The sequence below is a fragment of the Syngnathus leptorhynchus genome, chromosome 2, assembly GCF_054491065.1.
Source record: "Syngnathus leptorhynchus isolate UIUO chromosome 2, UIUO_Slep, whole genome shotgun sequence".
Taxonomy (NCBI): Eukaryota; Metazoa; Chordata; class Actinopteri; order Syngnathiformes; family Syngnathidae; genus Syngnathus; species Syngnathus leptorhynchus.
Genome location: NC_141196.1, coordinates 983716 through 997534, shown reverse-complemented (window position 1 = coordinate 997534; position 13819 = coordinate 983716). Strand labels below are relative to the sequence as shown.

Sequence of the window (13819 nt, the reverse complement as noted above, 5' to 3'; positions counted from 1 at the left end):
TTGCACCCTTCCCAGGGTGTGAATGGCGCATCGCTGCGCCCGCCACGGCAAGCTTACTTGTCTGCTAGCGCCACTTAGCGGTTGACTTGAGGCATTGCAATGCGGCTTGACGATTCCAAAGCAGCCCGTAACTGAGCTTGCCGCATTCCGACACACCCGAATGGCAAAAGCCCAGCCGCGGCTGGCTGGCGGGCCTTATTGTTTGCCGTTTGCCGATGCAAACCTCGTGAGAAAGTGCATTGGCGAGCCCGCTCTCCCAAGTCTGGACTTCCGAGCCCTGCGCGGCGGCGGCGGCGGCTGCGGCGGTCTTCTTGGCTGCGGCGCCTTTCTTGGCTGCCTTGGGAGCCATTCTTGCCTGCCGGGACTGGAAATTAAGTTAAAATTGCAACTCGACCGCGTGGGTGGCGTCTTCTTGGCGTCCGTGTTGCCAGGACAACCACACGGGAAGTCGCCTCGGGTAACACGCAAGCAGGGTTGGTCAAAAACAAGGGTGACAGTGGTGGCTAAGTTTCATTCCCCGTCCACTAGATAGCAGCAGAGAGTCTTTGGTTGGGTTGAGGCGAGGCCAGGCGAGGTGCGTCAAGGCGCGGCAAGGCGTGCTTCTGCCATTGTTGATCAAGCTCAGCAAAGTGACTGACAACATTCAGGTAACGAGGACACGGGGTATGTATAGCAATTGCATTTATTAGCCTGAATAACACAAAACAAAATATGGACAATAACGACGATTGATTGATTGATTGATTGATTGATTGATTGATTGATTGATTGATTGACGAGCCTGGCCAAAGCACGGGAATCGTGTGCGTGCATTTTGGTTTGGCCATTGTTTGTCAACACTCGGTGTAGACTGGCCGAGCCACCCTACCTCGTAGCAAAGTGAAATGGAACGGAGTAGCAATTCTATTGACAATGTACTTTTGACATGTTTGAGACAGTCCACCAAAATCCCGGAGCAAACAGTTTCGTTTCTCTCACCAGTTCTACCAGTTCTACGGCATGTTTGTGATGTAAAAGGAAGCTAAGCTCACAGTAATCATCTCTTCTCGAGAACTCGCGTCTTCTTTGGAAACGAAGCGGCATAGGATGATAGCACCGCAAAGACCTTTTCCAATTGATCCAAAGCAAGACCACCTTTTGAAAGAGCGCGGTGACGTCGATCACCTCGCTGCGTGCCCTCAGCTTGTCGGCGTCCACTAGATCTTGGGACTGGTCGATGCCCCGCCTCCAGCACCTCAAGCGAGGGGCGCTCAGCCTTGCTTTGGCGCCCCCTGCAGGCTGCTCCCAACGCTGCAAGTCGCAGCAAGAGCCACAAGAGGCAGGCAGGATTTCTTCAGAAACGGATTCATATGTTCCCGCCTGCATGGCTTCCTTCTCCTCCGGACGGGTTGAGCAAGAGCAAGAGCAAGAGTCTGAAGGACTTGTTAGCTTGTTTGGCGATTGCTCAGACGGTTCACTCGGTCCGCTTGTCGGTTATTCAGCTTTCAGTCGGTCGCTTTCTTGATAAATGGTCGGTTGTTAACTTTGATTGAAGTTTGGGGGTAAGGGGCAAGTTACTTCTTGAGGGAACGCAACGACAAGGAAACAAAGTCTGTAGCAAAGTCATTGTCAAGCAGCCTCGTAAAATGAAAAAGCAGACTTTCTTATCGGAAATGGCGCCACCTTCTGGGCTTTGGGTCTGTTGTGCGAGAAAATCAAGGTGATCCCTTTGCGTTCAGGTTCATGCTTTGGGAAAGATGGATATGAAAATCAAGGAGCTGCTGTTGGAAACGCTGGAAAACCTGGGGCAGGAGGACTTTAAGAAGTTCAAGTTCTTTATGCGTCTGCCTAAGAGCAAAACAGAAAACGCAGACCCGACTGACATCGCCGAACAGCTGATAAACACGCACGGCGACAACGCGGTAGAGAAGACCATCCAGATTCTGGAGAACAACATCAAGAACTACGACCTGGCCCAGAAGCTGCGCAACAACCCGGCGCTAATCATAGGTAAGGTGAACGTGGCTTCTGGTGGAGAAGGAGGGGGGGGGGGTTGGCGGAAAGCAGCTTACCTGAAAACTCTCAGGTGATACAAACGATACTCTTGCCTCCTTCCTCGAGGGGAAGCGGCGGCACGGCTGCAGCACGCTTGCCGCCGGGCCTAAAGACCACACGGGATCTCCTTCTGCGCCCTCAGGTAGCATCTCCTCAGTGGATCGCGAGCAGATCGGCAAATCCAAGCGGGAGCTGCAAGACAACCTGCGGGAGAGCTACCTCAGCGTTCCCGAGGGCAACATGGGGCTCAGCCGGCAGGAGCCTCTGGAGGACGTCTACACCGAGCTCAACATTACCCGCGGCGTCGCCGGTGACCCCGACAAGCAGCACGAGGTCCTTCAGATGGAGATGTGCGGCGTGGACAAGAAGGAGTCCATCCAGCCGTGCGACATCTTCCAAAGCCAGAAGCCCCTTCGCACGATGCTTACCGTGGGCTTCGCGGGCATCGGGAAGACCTTCCTGGTGCGCAAGTTTGTCCTGGACTGGGCCAGCGGGAGAACCAACACAGACGTGGACTTCATCTTTCCCTTCGCCTTCCGCGAGTTGAACTTGGAGAAGACGAATAGCTTTTCGCTGGCTAAGCTCATCCGAGACTTTGTCTGGGAGAGCAAGGAGCTGGACGACATCTTGGTCAGTCTGCAAAAGTCGGGCAACCGCCACTACCAGTCCAGCAGCATCAAGATTTTGTTTATCCTGGACGGCCTGGACGAGTCCCGCCTCAAACTGGACCTGAGCGACGAGCGCAGGGTGAAGCCGGACGTGAACCGAGCCTACCCCCTGGAGGTGCTCCTGGCGCATCTCATCAAGGGGAACTTGCTTCCCTGCGCCCGGGTTTGGATCACCACGCGGCCCCAGGCGGCCCACGACGTCCCGGCGCGCCTGGTGGACGGCAGAACCGAGGTGAAAGGCTTCAGCCGCTCCCAGAGGCTGGACTACTTCAGGAAGAGGTTCCCCGCCGAGGAGGACGTCATCAAGCACATCCGGAAGTCCCGCACCATTTTCATCATGTGCCACTTGCCCGTCTTCTGCTGGCTCACCGCCACCGTGCTCCGAGAACAACGGAAAGACGGAAAGGGGCTGCCCGAAAGCCTGACCGAGATGTACACAGAGTTCCTGCTCTATCACCTGGACAGGTCCACGGAGCGAGACAGCCAGAAGAGCAGGAAGTACGTCAAAGCGCTGGCCGAGCTGGCTTTTCGGCACCTGATGAAAAAGCAACAGATCTTCTACGAGAGCGACTTGCGGGAAAGCGGCTTGGATGACCCGCAGGGCGCAAAACACTCGGGAATCTTCACCGTGGTCTTCGAGGAGGTACCCCCGCTCCAGAAATACCACGGCAGCAAGATGTTTCAGTTCATCCACCTGACCGTCCAGGAATATCTGGCCGCTCTCTACGTGATGATGAGCCTGTTCCAGGACAACAAGAACGTGCTGACAAGTTTGTTTAGGAAGCAAACCTCGCTCATTCAGGTACACGAGGCGGCCATCCGCAAAGCCTCCGAGAGTGAGGGAAACCTGGACTTGTTCCTCCGCTTCCTGCTGGGCCTCTCCTTGCAGTGCAACCAGGACCTCCTGGGTGAGCTGCTGAAAGCTCCCGAGAACTTCAGACACAGCAAGGAAGAAACAGTCTGCTTGATCAAGCAACAGATTGAGCAGAATTCTCCCGAGGAGAACATCAACTTGTTCTACTGCCTGAACGAACTGAAGGACGAGTCGCTGCTGAAGCAGATCCAACAATACCTAAAAGGGGGGCAATTGTCCACGGAGGACCTACCTCCGGCCATGTGGTCGGCCCTGGTCTTCCTCTTGCGGGCTTCCGACGAAGCCACGAGTTGCTTCGAACTCCGGAAATACGCTCCGTCCGAGAAGGGGCTCCTGATGCTGGTGCCGGTGGTCAAGGCTTCTCAAAAATCAGTGTAGGTGCCGTGGAGCCAGCACGTTGAACCGGCCGCGTACGTGTCAGCCCAAACCCTCTTGTCTTCTCAGGCTCTGGAATTGCAATCTAAGAAAGAAAAGCTGTGAGGCGCTGGCCTCTGTTCTAAGCTCGCCCAGCAACCTGAGCCATCTGGATCTCAGCTGGAACGACTTGCATGACGACGGGCTGGAGGCGCTCGCCGCCGGACTGGCAAAGCCGCAGTGCACCTTGCAAGTTCTCAGGTAAGGCTCTCCTCGAGCCAGCCCAGGAACCTTGGGCTTGTGTCAGCCGCCCTCTTGTCTTCTCAGGCTCCAGTCGTGCAAGCTGAGCAAGAAAAGCTGCGAGGCGCTGGCCTCTGTTCTAAGCTTGCCCTGCAAACTGAGCCATCTGGATCTCAGCTTCAACAACTTGTCCGACGACGGGCTGGAGGCGCTCGCCGCCGGACTGGCAAAGCCGCAGTGCACCTTGCAAGTTCTCGGGTAAGGCTCTCCTCGAGCCAGCCGGCCCGAGAACCTTGGGCTTGTGTCAGCCGCCCTCTTGTCTTCTCAGGCTCGACGACTGCAAGCTGAGCAAGAAAAGCTGCGAGGCGCTGGCCTCTGTTCTAAGCTCGTCCCGCAAACTGAGGGAGCTGGATCTCAGCGACAACGACTTGTACGACGACGGGCTGGAGGCGCTCGCCGCCGGACTGGCAAAGTCGCAGTGCACCTTGCAAGTTCTCAGGTAAGGCTCTCCTCGAGCCAGCCCAGGAACCTTGGGCTTGTGTCAGCCGCTTCTTGTCTTCTCAGGCTCGTCAACTGCAAGCTGAGCAAGAAAAGCTGCGAGGCGCTGGCCTCTGTTCTAAGCTCGTCCCGCAAACTGAGGGAGCTGGATCTCAGCGACAACGACTTGTACGACGACGGGCTGGAGGCGCTCGCCGCCGGACTGGCAAAGTCGCAGTGCACCTTGCAAGTTCTCAGGTAAGGCTCTCCTCGAGCCAGCCCAGGAACCTTGGGCTTGTGTCAGCCGCTTCTTGTCTTCTCAGGCTCGTCAACTGCAAGCTGAGCAAGAAAAGCTGCGAGGCGCTGGCCTCTGTTCTAAGCTCGTCCCCCAACCTGAGGGAGCTGCATCTCAGCGAAAACAACTTCCATGACGACAGGCTGGAGGCGCTCGCCGCCGGACTGGCAAAGCCGCGGTGCACCTTGCAAGTTCTCAGGTAAGGCTCTCCTCGAGCCAGCCCAGGAACCTTGGGCTTGTGTCAGCCGCCCTCTTCTCTTCTCAGCCTCCAGTGGTGCCTGCTGAGCAATGAAAGCTGCGAGGCGCTGGCCTCTGTTCTAAGTTCGTCCCGCACCCTGAGGGAGCTGGATCTCAACGACAACGACTTGTACGAAGACGGGCTGGAGGCGCTCGCCGCCGGACTGACAAAGCCGCAGTGCACCTTGCAAGTTCTCAGGTAAGGCTCTCCTCGAGCCAGCCCAGGAACCTTGGGCTTGTGTCAGCCGCCCTCTTGTCTTCTCAGGCTCCAGTCGTGCAAGCTGAGCAAGAAAAGCTGCGAGGCGCTGGCCTCTGTTCTAAGCTCGTCCCCCAACCTGAGGGAGCTGGATCTCAGCTGGAACGACTTGCATGACGACGGGCTGGAGGCGCTCGCCGCCGGACTGGCAAAGCCGCGGTGCACCTTGGAAGTTCTCAGGTAAGGCTCTCCTCGAGCCAGCCGGCCCAAGAACCTTGGGCTTGTGTCAGCCGCCCTCTTGTCTTATCAGCCTCGAGGCCTGTAAGCTGAGCAAGAAAAGCTGCGAGGCGCTGGCCTCTGTTCTAAGCTCGCCCTGCAACCTGAGGGAGCTGGTTCTCAGCCAAAACGACTTGCACGACGACGGGCTGGAGGCGCTCGCCGCCGGACTGGCAAAGCCGCGGTGCACCTTGCAAGTTCTCAAGTAAGGCTGTCCTCGAGCCAGCCCAGGAACCTTGGGCTTGTGTCAGCCGCCCTCTTGTCTTCTCAGGCTCTACAACTGCAGGCTGAGCCAGAAAAGCTGCGTGTCACTGGCCAAGGCTCTCCGGTCCAACCCCTCCCACCTCCAACAGCTGAACCTGGCCGCGAATGACCCCGGAGAGGAAGGAAAGCGGGCCTTGGAGGAGATCCAAATGGATTCTCGCTGCAGTCTGAAGATCAAGTGGTAGGTTCCAAACCTCTTCCGGGGCGCCGTTGAAGAAAATGGCTTCCAAAAAGTCGCTCGCGCCTAGCTCCGAAAACAGATTGAATAAAGTAGAGAAGCACGCATGAAATCCACGGAAGGAACATTTGAAGCATATAAAGACGACATTTCTCCAGTTTGAAAGAAGACGGAACGAGACATTTTGGGATATGTGATGGACCAAGAAATGCTTTGATACTAACTTCATGTTTTGGGTTATATTGCCTGAATGAAGTGTTCAATGCATGCCTGGTGTTTTTCTCAAACGCTGAATGCTTGATTCCAGGGGTGTCCAAACTTTTTGCAAGGAGGGCCAGATTTGATAAAGTGAAGGGGCCCGGCCGGGGGCCAGTCGTTTTTTCGGACATTTTTTTTAACTACAATTTCATCCAATAAACACTGTTACAAAACAAATTTCATTCTCCCAATTGTCTTTATTTTTTAAATGACAAAATAACCCAATATAAGCCACTCAGGCAGATGCGAACAACTCTAAAAACACAAATTGTGCCTTTCATTCATATCTGAAGAGTGCGATAACATTGAACAAACTGTATAAAATACCTTCAATTTACATGAGTTTAAAATAATTTTCGCCTCATGAACATTTTAAACAGGAGTTATAAGTAATACATCAAATAGGATAACATTGAACAAACTGTAGTAATAGCGAGCAGCCATGAGCGCCAGCGGCGCGCAGCAGGTCGGCGCCAAGGATTTGGTCAGCAAAAAGCACACAACTGTGAGGAGAGCAACGGAAAGGCGTCACAGGAGAACACAGCTTGCACAATGACTCATTGCAAGTCCAATGACCACTGTGTTCAAAGCATGCATGTGTGGATGCAACCTCTTCTGACAATTTTCACCTGGGCTGACTTTGAAGGAATGGTGCACCAACGGCCAGTGATGCAAACCAGCGGGGGAAACAAACCTCTCGGGTCCCTGCCGGGTCCCTGCCGGGTCCCTGCCGGGTCCCTGCCGGGTCCCTGCCGGGCTTTTGACGCTCCTTCCCATTCAGCACGCACGCACATTGCACAATTCATCTCTCTCCTATCTATTCTATCTCCCAACCTATCGCAATAGGTTTGACACAATGCTAAAGGAGTTTCTCTGCTGAAGTTGCAAGCCCGCATTCTTGTCACCCGTGCTGCCATCTAGAGGACAAAGTGCGGGGACTGGACTGGTCCCATTTTGTGACTACGTTGAGCGCTTGTCCACAAAGATAGCCATTCCTATTCGTGACGATAGACTTAAGCGTCCAAACTTAATTTCACACCTACGGACAATCAATTTGAAGTCTTCAGTAAACCCGATTGGCGCCCGAACCTCAGAACCATAAATCAGAAGCGCAAACTACAAGGCTAAATGCAACTATTCCACACGTGTTGCAGTACTCTTGAATGTGACCTTTGACTGACTCTCCCTTCTTCTGTAAAAGCGATACTCAGAGCGGTCATGCCTCCATGGTGTCTGTTGCCATCCCGTGCTCGCAAAGAAACACGTTCACAGATGTTCACAGATTAGACGACACCATGAAAAGATGAAATTGTGTCAGGTCAGAAGATCTTGCACCCTTCCCAGGGTGTGAATGGCGCATCGCTGCGCCCGCCACGGCAAGCTTACTTGTCTGCTAGCGCCACTTAGCGGTTGACTTGAGGCATTGCAATGCGGCTTGACGATTCCAAAGCAGCCCGTAACTGAGCTTGCCGCATTCCGACACACCCGAATGGCAAAAGCCCAGCCGCGGCTGGCTGGCGGGCCTTGTTGTTTGCCGTTTGCCGATGCAAACCTCGTGAGAAAGTGCATTGGCGAGCCCGCTCTCCCAAGTCTGGACTTCCGAGCCCTGCGCGGCGGCGGCGGCGGCGGCTGCGGCGGTCTTCTTGGCTGCGGCGCCTTTCTTGGCTGCCTTGGGAGCCATTCTTGCCTGCCGGGACTGGAAATTAAGTTAAAATTGCAACTCGACCGCGTGGGTGGCGTCTTCTTGGCGTCCGTGTTGCCAGGACAACCACACGGGAAGTCGCCTCGGGTAACACGCAAGCAGGGTTGGTCAAAAACAAGGGTGACAGTGGTGGCTAAGTTTCATTCCCCGTCCACTAGATAGCAGCAGAGAGTCTTTGGTTGGGTTGAGGCGAGGCCAGGCGAGGTGCGTCAAGGCGCGGCAAGGCGTGCTTCTGCCATTGTTGATCAAGCTCAGCAAAGTGACTGACAACATTCAGGTAACGAGGACACGGGGTATGTATAGCAATTGCATTTATTAGCCTGAATAACACAAAACAAAATATGGACAATAACGATGATTGATTGATTGATCGATTGCTTGATTGCTTGCTTGATTGATTGATTGATTGATTGATTGATTGATTGATTGATTGATTGATTGATTGATTGACGAGCCTGGCCAAAGCACGGGAATCGTGTGCGTGCATTTTGGTTTCGCCATTGTTTGTCAACACTCGGTGTAGACTGGCCGAGCCACCCTACCTCGTAGCAAAGTGAAATGGAACGGAGTAGCAATTCTATTGACAATGTACTTTTGACATGTTTGAGACAGTCCACCAAAATCCCGGAGCAAACAGTTTCGTTTCTCTCACCAGTTCTACCAGTTCTACGGCATGTTTGTGATGTAAAAGGAAGCTAAGCTCACAGTAATCATCTCTTCTCGAGAACTCGCGTCTTCTTTGGAAACGAAGCGGCATAGGATGATAGCACCGCAAAGACCTTTTCCAATTGATCCAAAGCAAGACCACCTTTTGAAAGAGCGCGGTGACGTCGATCACCTCGCTGCGTGCCCTCAGCTTGTCGGCGTCCACTAGATCTTGGGACTGGTCGATGCCCCGCCTCCAGCACCTCAAGCGAGGGGCGCTCAGCCTTGCTTTGGCGCCCCCTGCAGGCTGCTCCCAACGCTGCAAGTCGCAGCAAGAGCCACAAGAGGCAGGCAGGATTTCTTCAGAAACGGATTTATATGTTCCCGCCTGCATGGCTTCCTTCTCCTCCGGACGGGTTGAGCAAGAGCAAGAGCAAGAGTCTGAAGGACTTGTTAGCTTGTTTGGCGATTGCTCAGACGGTTCACTCGGTCCGCTTGTCGGTTATTCAGCTTTCAGTCGGTCGCTTTCTTGATAAATGGTCGGTTGTTAACTTTGATTGAAGTTTGGGGGTAAGGGGCAAGTTACTTCTTGAGGGAACGCAACGACAAGGAAACAAAGTCTGTAGCAAAGTCATTGTCAAGCAGCCTCGTAAAATGAAAAAGCAGACTTTCTTATCGGAAATGGCGCCACCTTCTGGGCTTTGGGTCTGTTGTGCGAGAAAATCAAGGTGATCCCTTTGCGTTCAGGTTCATGCTTTGGGAAAGATGGATATGAAAATCAAGGAGCTGCTGTTGGAAACGCTGGAAAACCTGGGGCAGGAGGACTTTAAGAAGTTCAAGTTCTTTATGCGTCTGCCTAAGAGCAAAACAGAAAACGCAGACCCGACTGACATCGCCGAACAGCTGATAAACACGCACGGCGACAACGCGGTAGAGAAGACCATCCAGATTCTGGAGAACAACATCAAGAACTACGACCTGGCCCAGAAGCTGCGCAACAACCCGGCGCTAATCATAGGTAAGGTGAACGTGGCTTCTGGTGGAGAAGGAGGGGGGGGGGGGTTGGCGGAAAGCAGCTTACCTGAAAACTCTCAGGTGATACAAACGGTGGCAACAGCTCTTGCCTCCTTCCTCGCGGCGGCACGGCTGCGGCACGGCTGCGGCACGCTTGCGGCCGGGCCTAAAGACCACACGGGATCTCCTTCTGCGCCCTCAGGTAGCATCTCCTCAGTGGATCGCGAGCAGATCGGCAAATTGAAGAGGGAGCTGCAAGAGAACCTGCGGGAGAGCTACCTCACCGTTCCCGAGGGCAACATGGGGCTCAGCCGGCAGGAGCCTCTGGAGGACGTCTACACCGAGCTCAACATTACCCGCGGCGTCGCCGGTGACCCCGACAAGCAGCACGAGGTCCTTCAGATGGAGATGTGCGGCGAGGACGAGGAGGAGTCCATCCAGCCGTGCGACATCTTCCAAAGCCAGAAGCCCCTTCGCACGATGCTTACCGTGGGCTTCGCGGGCATCGGGAAGACCTTCCTGGTGCGCAAGTTTGTCCTGGACTGGGCCAGCGAGATAACCAACACAGACGTGGACTTCATCTTTCCCTTCGCCTTCCGCGAGTTGAACTTGGAGAAGACGAATAGCTTTTCGCTGGCTAAGCTCATCCGAGACTTTGTCTGGGAGAGCAAGGAGCTGGACGACATCTTGGTCAGTCTGCAAAAGTCGGGCAACCGCCACTACCAGTCCAGCAGCATCAAGATTTTGTTTATCCTGGACGGCCTGGACGAGTCCCGCCTCAAACTGGACCTGAGCGACGAGCGCAGGGTGAAGCCGGACGTGAACCGAGCCTACCCCCTGGAGGTGCTCCTGGCGCATCTCATCAAGGGGAACTTGCTTCCCTGCGCCCGGGTTTGGATCACCACGCGGCCCCAGGCGGCCCACGACGTCCCGCCGCGCCTGGTGAAGGGCAGAACCGAGGTGAAAGGCTTCAGCCGCTCCCAGAGGCTGGACTACTTCAGGAAGAGGTTCCCCGCCGAGGAGGATGTCATCAAGCAAATCCAGAAGTCCCGCACCATTTTCATCATGTGCCACTTGCCCGTCTTCTGCTGGCTCACCGCCACCGTGCTCCGAGATCGTCGGGAACACGGAAAGGCGCTGCCCGAAAGCCTGACCGAGATGTACACAGAGTTCCTGCTCTATCACCTGAACAGGTCCACGGAGCGAGACAGCCAGAAGAGCAGGAAGTACGTCAAAGCGCTGGCCGAGCTGGCTTTTCGGCACCTGATGAAAAAGCAACAGATCTTCTACGAGAGCGACTTGCGGGAAAGCGGCTTGGATGACCCGCAGGGCGCAAAACACTCGGGAGTCTTCACCGTGGTCTTCAGGGAGGTACCCCCGCTCCAGAAATACCAACGCAAGATGTTTCAGTTCATCCACCTGACCGTCCAGGAATATCTGGCCGCTCTCTACGTGATGATGAGCCTGTTCCAGGACAACAAGAACGTGCTGGACAATTTTATGTGGATCCTGGAAGGCCCCTGGATGCCTTGGAAGTGGATCCCACTCACTCAGGTACACAAGGCGGCCATCCGCAAAGCCTCCAAGAGTGAGGGAAACCTGGACTTGTTCCTCCGCTTCCTGCTGGGCCTCTCCTTGCAGTGCAACCAGGACCTCCTGGGTGAGCTGCTGAAAGCTCCCGAGAACCCCACCCACAGCAAGGCAGAAACGGTCCGCTTGATCAAGCAACGGATCGAGCGGAATTCTCCCGAGGAGAACATCAACTTGTTCTACTGCCTGAACGAGCTGAAGGACGAGTCGCTGCTGGAGCAGATCCAACAATACCTAAAAGGGGGGCAATTGTCCACGGAGGACCTACCTCCGGCCATGTGGTCGGCCCTGGTCTTCCTCTTGCGGGCTTCCGAGGAAGCCACGAGTTGCTTCGAACTCCGGAAATACGCTCCGTCCGAGAAGGGGCTCCTGATGCTGGTGCCGGTGGTCAAGGCTTCTCAAAAATCAGTGTAGGTGCCGTGGAGCCAGCACGTTGAACCGGCCGCGTACGTGTCAGCCCAAACCCTCTTGTCTTCTCAGGCTCCAGTCGTGCAAGCTGAGCAAGAAAAGCTGCGAGGCGCTGGCCTCTGTTCTAAGCTCGCCCAGCAACCTGAGCCATCTGGATCTCAGCTGGAACGACTTGCATGACGACGGGCTGGAGGCGCTCGCCGCCGGACTGGCAAAGCCGCAGTGCACCTTGCAAGTTCTCAGGTAAGGCTCTCCTCGAGCCAGCCCAGGAACCTTGGGCTTGTGTCAGCCGCCCTCTTGTCTTCTCAGGCTCCAGTCGTGCAAGCTGAGCAAGAAAAGCTGCGAGGCGCTGGCCTCTGTTCTAAGCTTGCCCTGCAAACTGAGCCATCTGGATCTCAGCTTCAACAACTTGTCCGACGACGGGCTGGAGGCGCTCGCCGCTGGACTGGCAAAGCCGCAGTGCACCTTGCAAGTTCTCGGGTAAGGCTCTCCTCGAGCCGGCCGGCCCGAGAACCTTGGGCTTGTGTCAGCCGCCCTCTTGTCTTCTCAGGCTCAGGAATTGCCAGCTGAGGAAGAAAAGCTGCGAGGCGCTGGCCTCTGTTCTAAGCCCGTCCTGCAACCTGAGGGAGCTGGATCTCAGCGAAAACTTCTTGTACGATGACGGGCTGGAGGCGCTCGCCGCCGGACTGGCAAAGCCGCAGTGCACCTTGCAAGTTCTCTGGTAAGGCTCTCCTCGAGCCGGCCGGCCCAAGAACCTTGGGCTTGTGTCAGCCGCTTCTTGTCTTCTCAGCCTCGACAACTGCAAGCTGAGCAAGAAAAGCTGCGAGGCGCTGGCCTCTGTTCTAAGCTCGCCCTGCAACCTGAGGGAGCTGCATCTCAGCTGGAACGACTTGCGTGACGACGGGCTGGAGGCGCTCGCCGCCGGACTGGCAAAGCCGCAGTGCACCTTGCAAGTTCTCAAGTAAGGCTGTCCTCGAGCCAGCCCAGGAACCTTGGGCTTGTGTCAGCCGCCCTCATGTCTTCTCAGGCTCTACAACTGCAGGCTGAGCCAGAAAAGCTGCGTGTCACTGGCCAAGGCTCTCCGGTCCAACCCCTCCCACCTCCAACAGCTGAACCTGGCCGTGATTGACCCCGGAGAGGAAGGAAAGCGGGCCTTGGAGGAGATCCAAATGGATTCTCGCTACAGTCTGAAGATCAGGTGGTAGGTTCCAAACATCTTCCGGGGCGCCGTTGAAGAAAATGGCTTCCAAAAAGTCGCTCGCGCCTAGCTCCGAAAACAGATTGAATAAAGTAGAGAAGCACGCATGAAATCCACGGAAGGAACATTTGAAGCATATAAAGACGACATTTCTCCAGTTTGAAAGAAGACGGAAAGAGACATTTTTGGGATATGTGATGGACCAAGAAATGCTTTGATACTAACTTCATGATGCGCACAAATGTTTGCCTGAATGAAGTGTTCAATGCATGCCTGGTGTTTTTCTCAAACGCTGAATGCTTGATTCCAGCGGTGTCCAAACTTTTTGCAAGGAGGGCCAAATTTGATAAAGTGAAGGAGCCCGGCCGGGGGCCAGTCGTTTTTTCGGACATTTTTTTAACTACAATTTCATCCAAATAAACACTGTTATAAAACAAATTTCATTCTCCCAATTGTCTTTATTTTTTCAAATGACAAAATAACCAAATATAAGCCACTCAGGCAGATGCGAACAACTCTAAAAACACAAATTGTGCCTTTCATTCATATCTGAAGAGTCCGATAACATTGAACAAACTGTATGAAATACCTTCAATTGACATGAGTTTAAAATGATTTTCGCCTCATGAACATTTTAAACAGGAGTTATAAGTAATACATTGAACAAACTGTATGAAATACCTTCAATTGACATGAGTTTAAAATGATTTTCGCCTCATGAACATTTCACACAGGGTTCGCCCGTGCCCTTTTTACAACGGGTTTATTTCCGCATTTGACTTGCGCATGCTCCGCATAGCAGGACAGCTGGAGTCATGTTCTCGCTGTGAAATCACGCCGGGTCGCGCGAGATTACATTTCTGCAGCATAAAATAGCTTTGGTACGTGTGTATTAAAGCGCTGGTCAACAA

General features: G+C 54.4%; 2 protein-coding genes across 8 annotated transcripts; both read left to right on the top strand.

Annotated features, from left to right (window-relative positions):
* Positions 1 to 357: 357 nt before the first annotated feature.
* Positions 358 to 6491, top strand: LOC147059955 (NACHT, LRR and PYD domains-containing protein 3-like). 5 transcript variants are annotated; one of them, XM_085905135.1, is made up of 13 exons: positions 358 to 457; positions 529 to 663; positions 1719 to 1989; positions 2177 to 3950; positions 4021 to 4191; positions 4258 to 4428; positions 4499 to 4669; positions 4735 to 4905; positions 4971 to 5141; positions 5208 to 5378; positions 5445 to 5615; positions 5686 to 5856; positions 5923 to 6491. In XM_085905135.1, exons 3-13 carry the CDS (start codon positions 1737 to 1739, stop codon positions 6098 to 6100), a joined length of 3573 nt encoding a protein of 1190 aa, XP_085761261.1. In that variant the 5' UTR covers positions 358 to 457; positions 529 to 663; positions 1719 to 1736; the 3' UTR covers positions 6101 to 6491. The 5 variants fall into 5 exon arrangements, with proteins under 5 accessions (XP_085761261.1, XP_085761262.1, XP_085761265.1 ...); XM_085905136.1 differs by having other exon boundaries at positions 982 to 1989; XM_085905139.1 differs by lacking the exon at positions 5686 to 5856.
* A 1549-nt stretch (positions 6492 to 8040) lies between these two features.
* On the top strand, positions 8041 to 13324 carry LOC147059954 (NACHT, LRR and PYD domains-containing protein 3-like). Of its 3 annotated transcripts, XM_085905156.1 has the most exons (9): positions 8041 to 8140; positions 8212 to 8346; positions 9446 to 9716; positions 9915 to 11712; positions 11783 to 11953; positions 12020 to 12190; positions 12261 to 12431; positions 12501 to 12671; positions 12738 to 13324. In XM_085905156.1, exons 3-9 carry the CDS (start codon positions 9464 to 9466, stop codon positions 12913 to 12915), a joined length of 2913 nt encoding a protein of 970 aa, XP_085761282.1. In that variant the 5' UTR covers positions 8041 to 8140; positions 8212 to 8346; positions 9446 to 9463; the 3' UTR covers positions 12916 to 13324. The 3 variants fall into 3 exon arrangements, with proteins under 3 accessions (XP_085761282.1, XP_085761283.1, XP_085761284.1); XM_085905157.1 differs by lacking the exon at positions 12501 to 12671; XM_085905158.1 differs by lacking the exons at positions 12020 to 12190; positions 12261 to 12431; positions 12501 to 12671.
* The last annotated feature ends 495 nt before the right edge of the window (positions 13325 to 13819 follow it).

Excerpts from the sequence above, each read along its gene's own strand:
- LOC147059955 (XM_085905135.1), top strand. The coding sequence starts at position 1,737 with ATGGATATGAAAATCAAGGAGCTGCTGTTGGAAACGCTGGAAAACCTG. Across the intron at positions 1,990-2,176 it reads CAACCCGGCGCTAATCATAG|GTAGCATCTCCTCAGTGGAT; the intron begins GTAAGGTGAACG and ends CTGCGCCCTCAG. Across the intron at positions 4,429-4,498 it reads TGCACCTTGCAAGTTCTCGG|GCTCGACGACTGCAAGCTGA; the intron begins GTAAGGCTCTCC and ends TTGTCTTCTCAG.
- LOC147059954 (XM_085905156.1), top strand. The coding sequence starts at position 9,464 with ATGGATATGAAAATCAAGGAGCTGCTGTTGGAAACGCTGGAAAACCTG. Across the intron at positions 9,717-9,914 it reads CAACCCGGCGCTAATCATAG|GTAGCATCTCCTCAGTGGAT; the intron begins GTAAGGTGAACG and ends CTGCGCCCTCAG. Across the intron at positions 12,672-12,737 it reads TGCACCTTGCAAGTTCTCAA|GCTCTACAACTGCAGGCTGA; the intron begins GTAAGGCTGTCC and ends ATGTCTTCTCAG.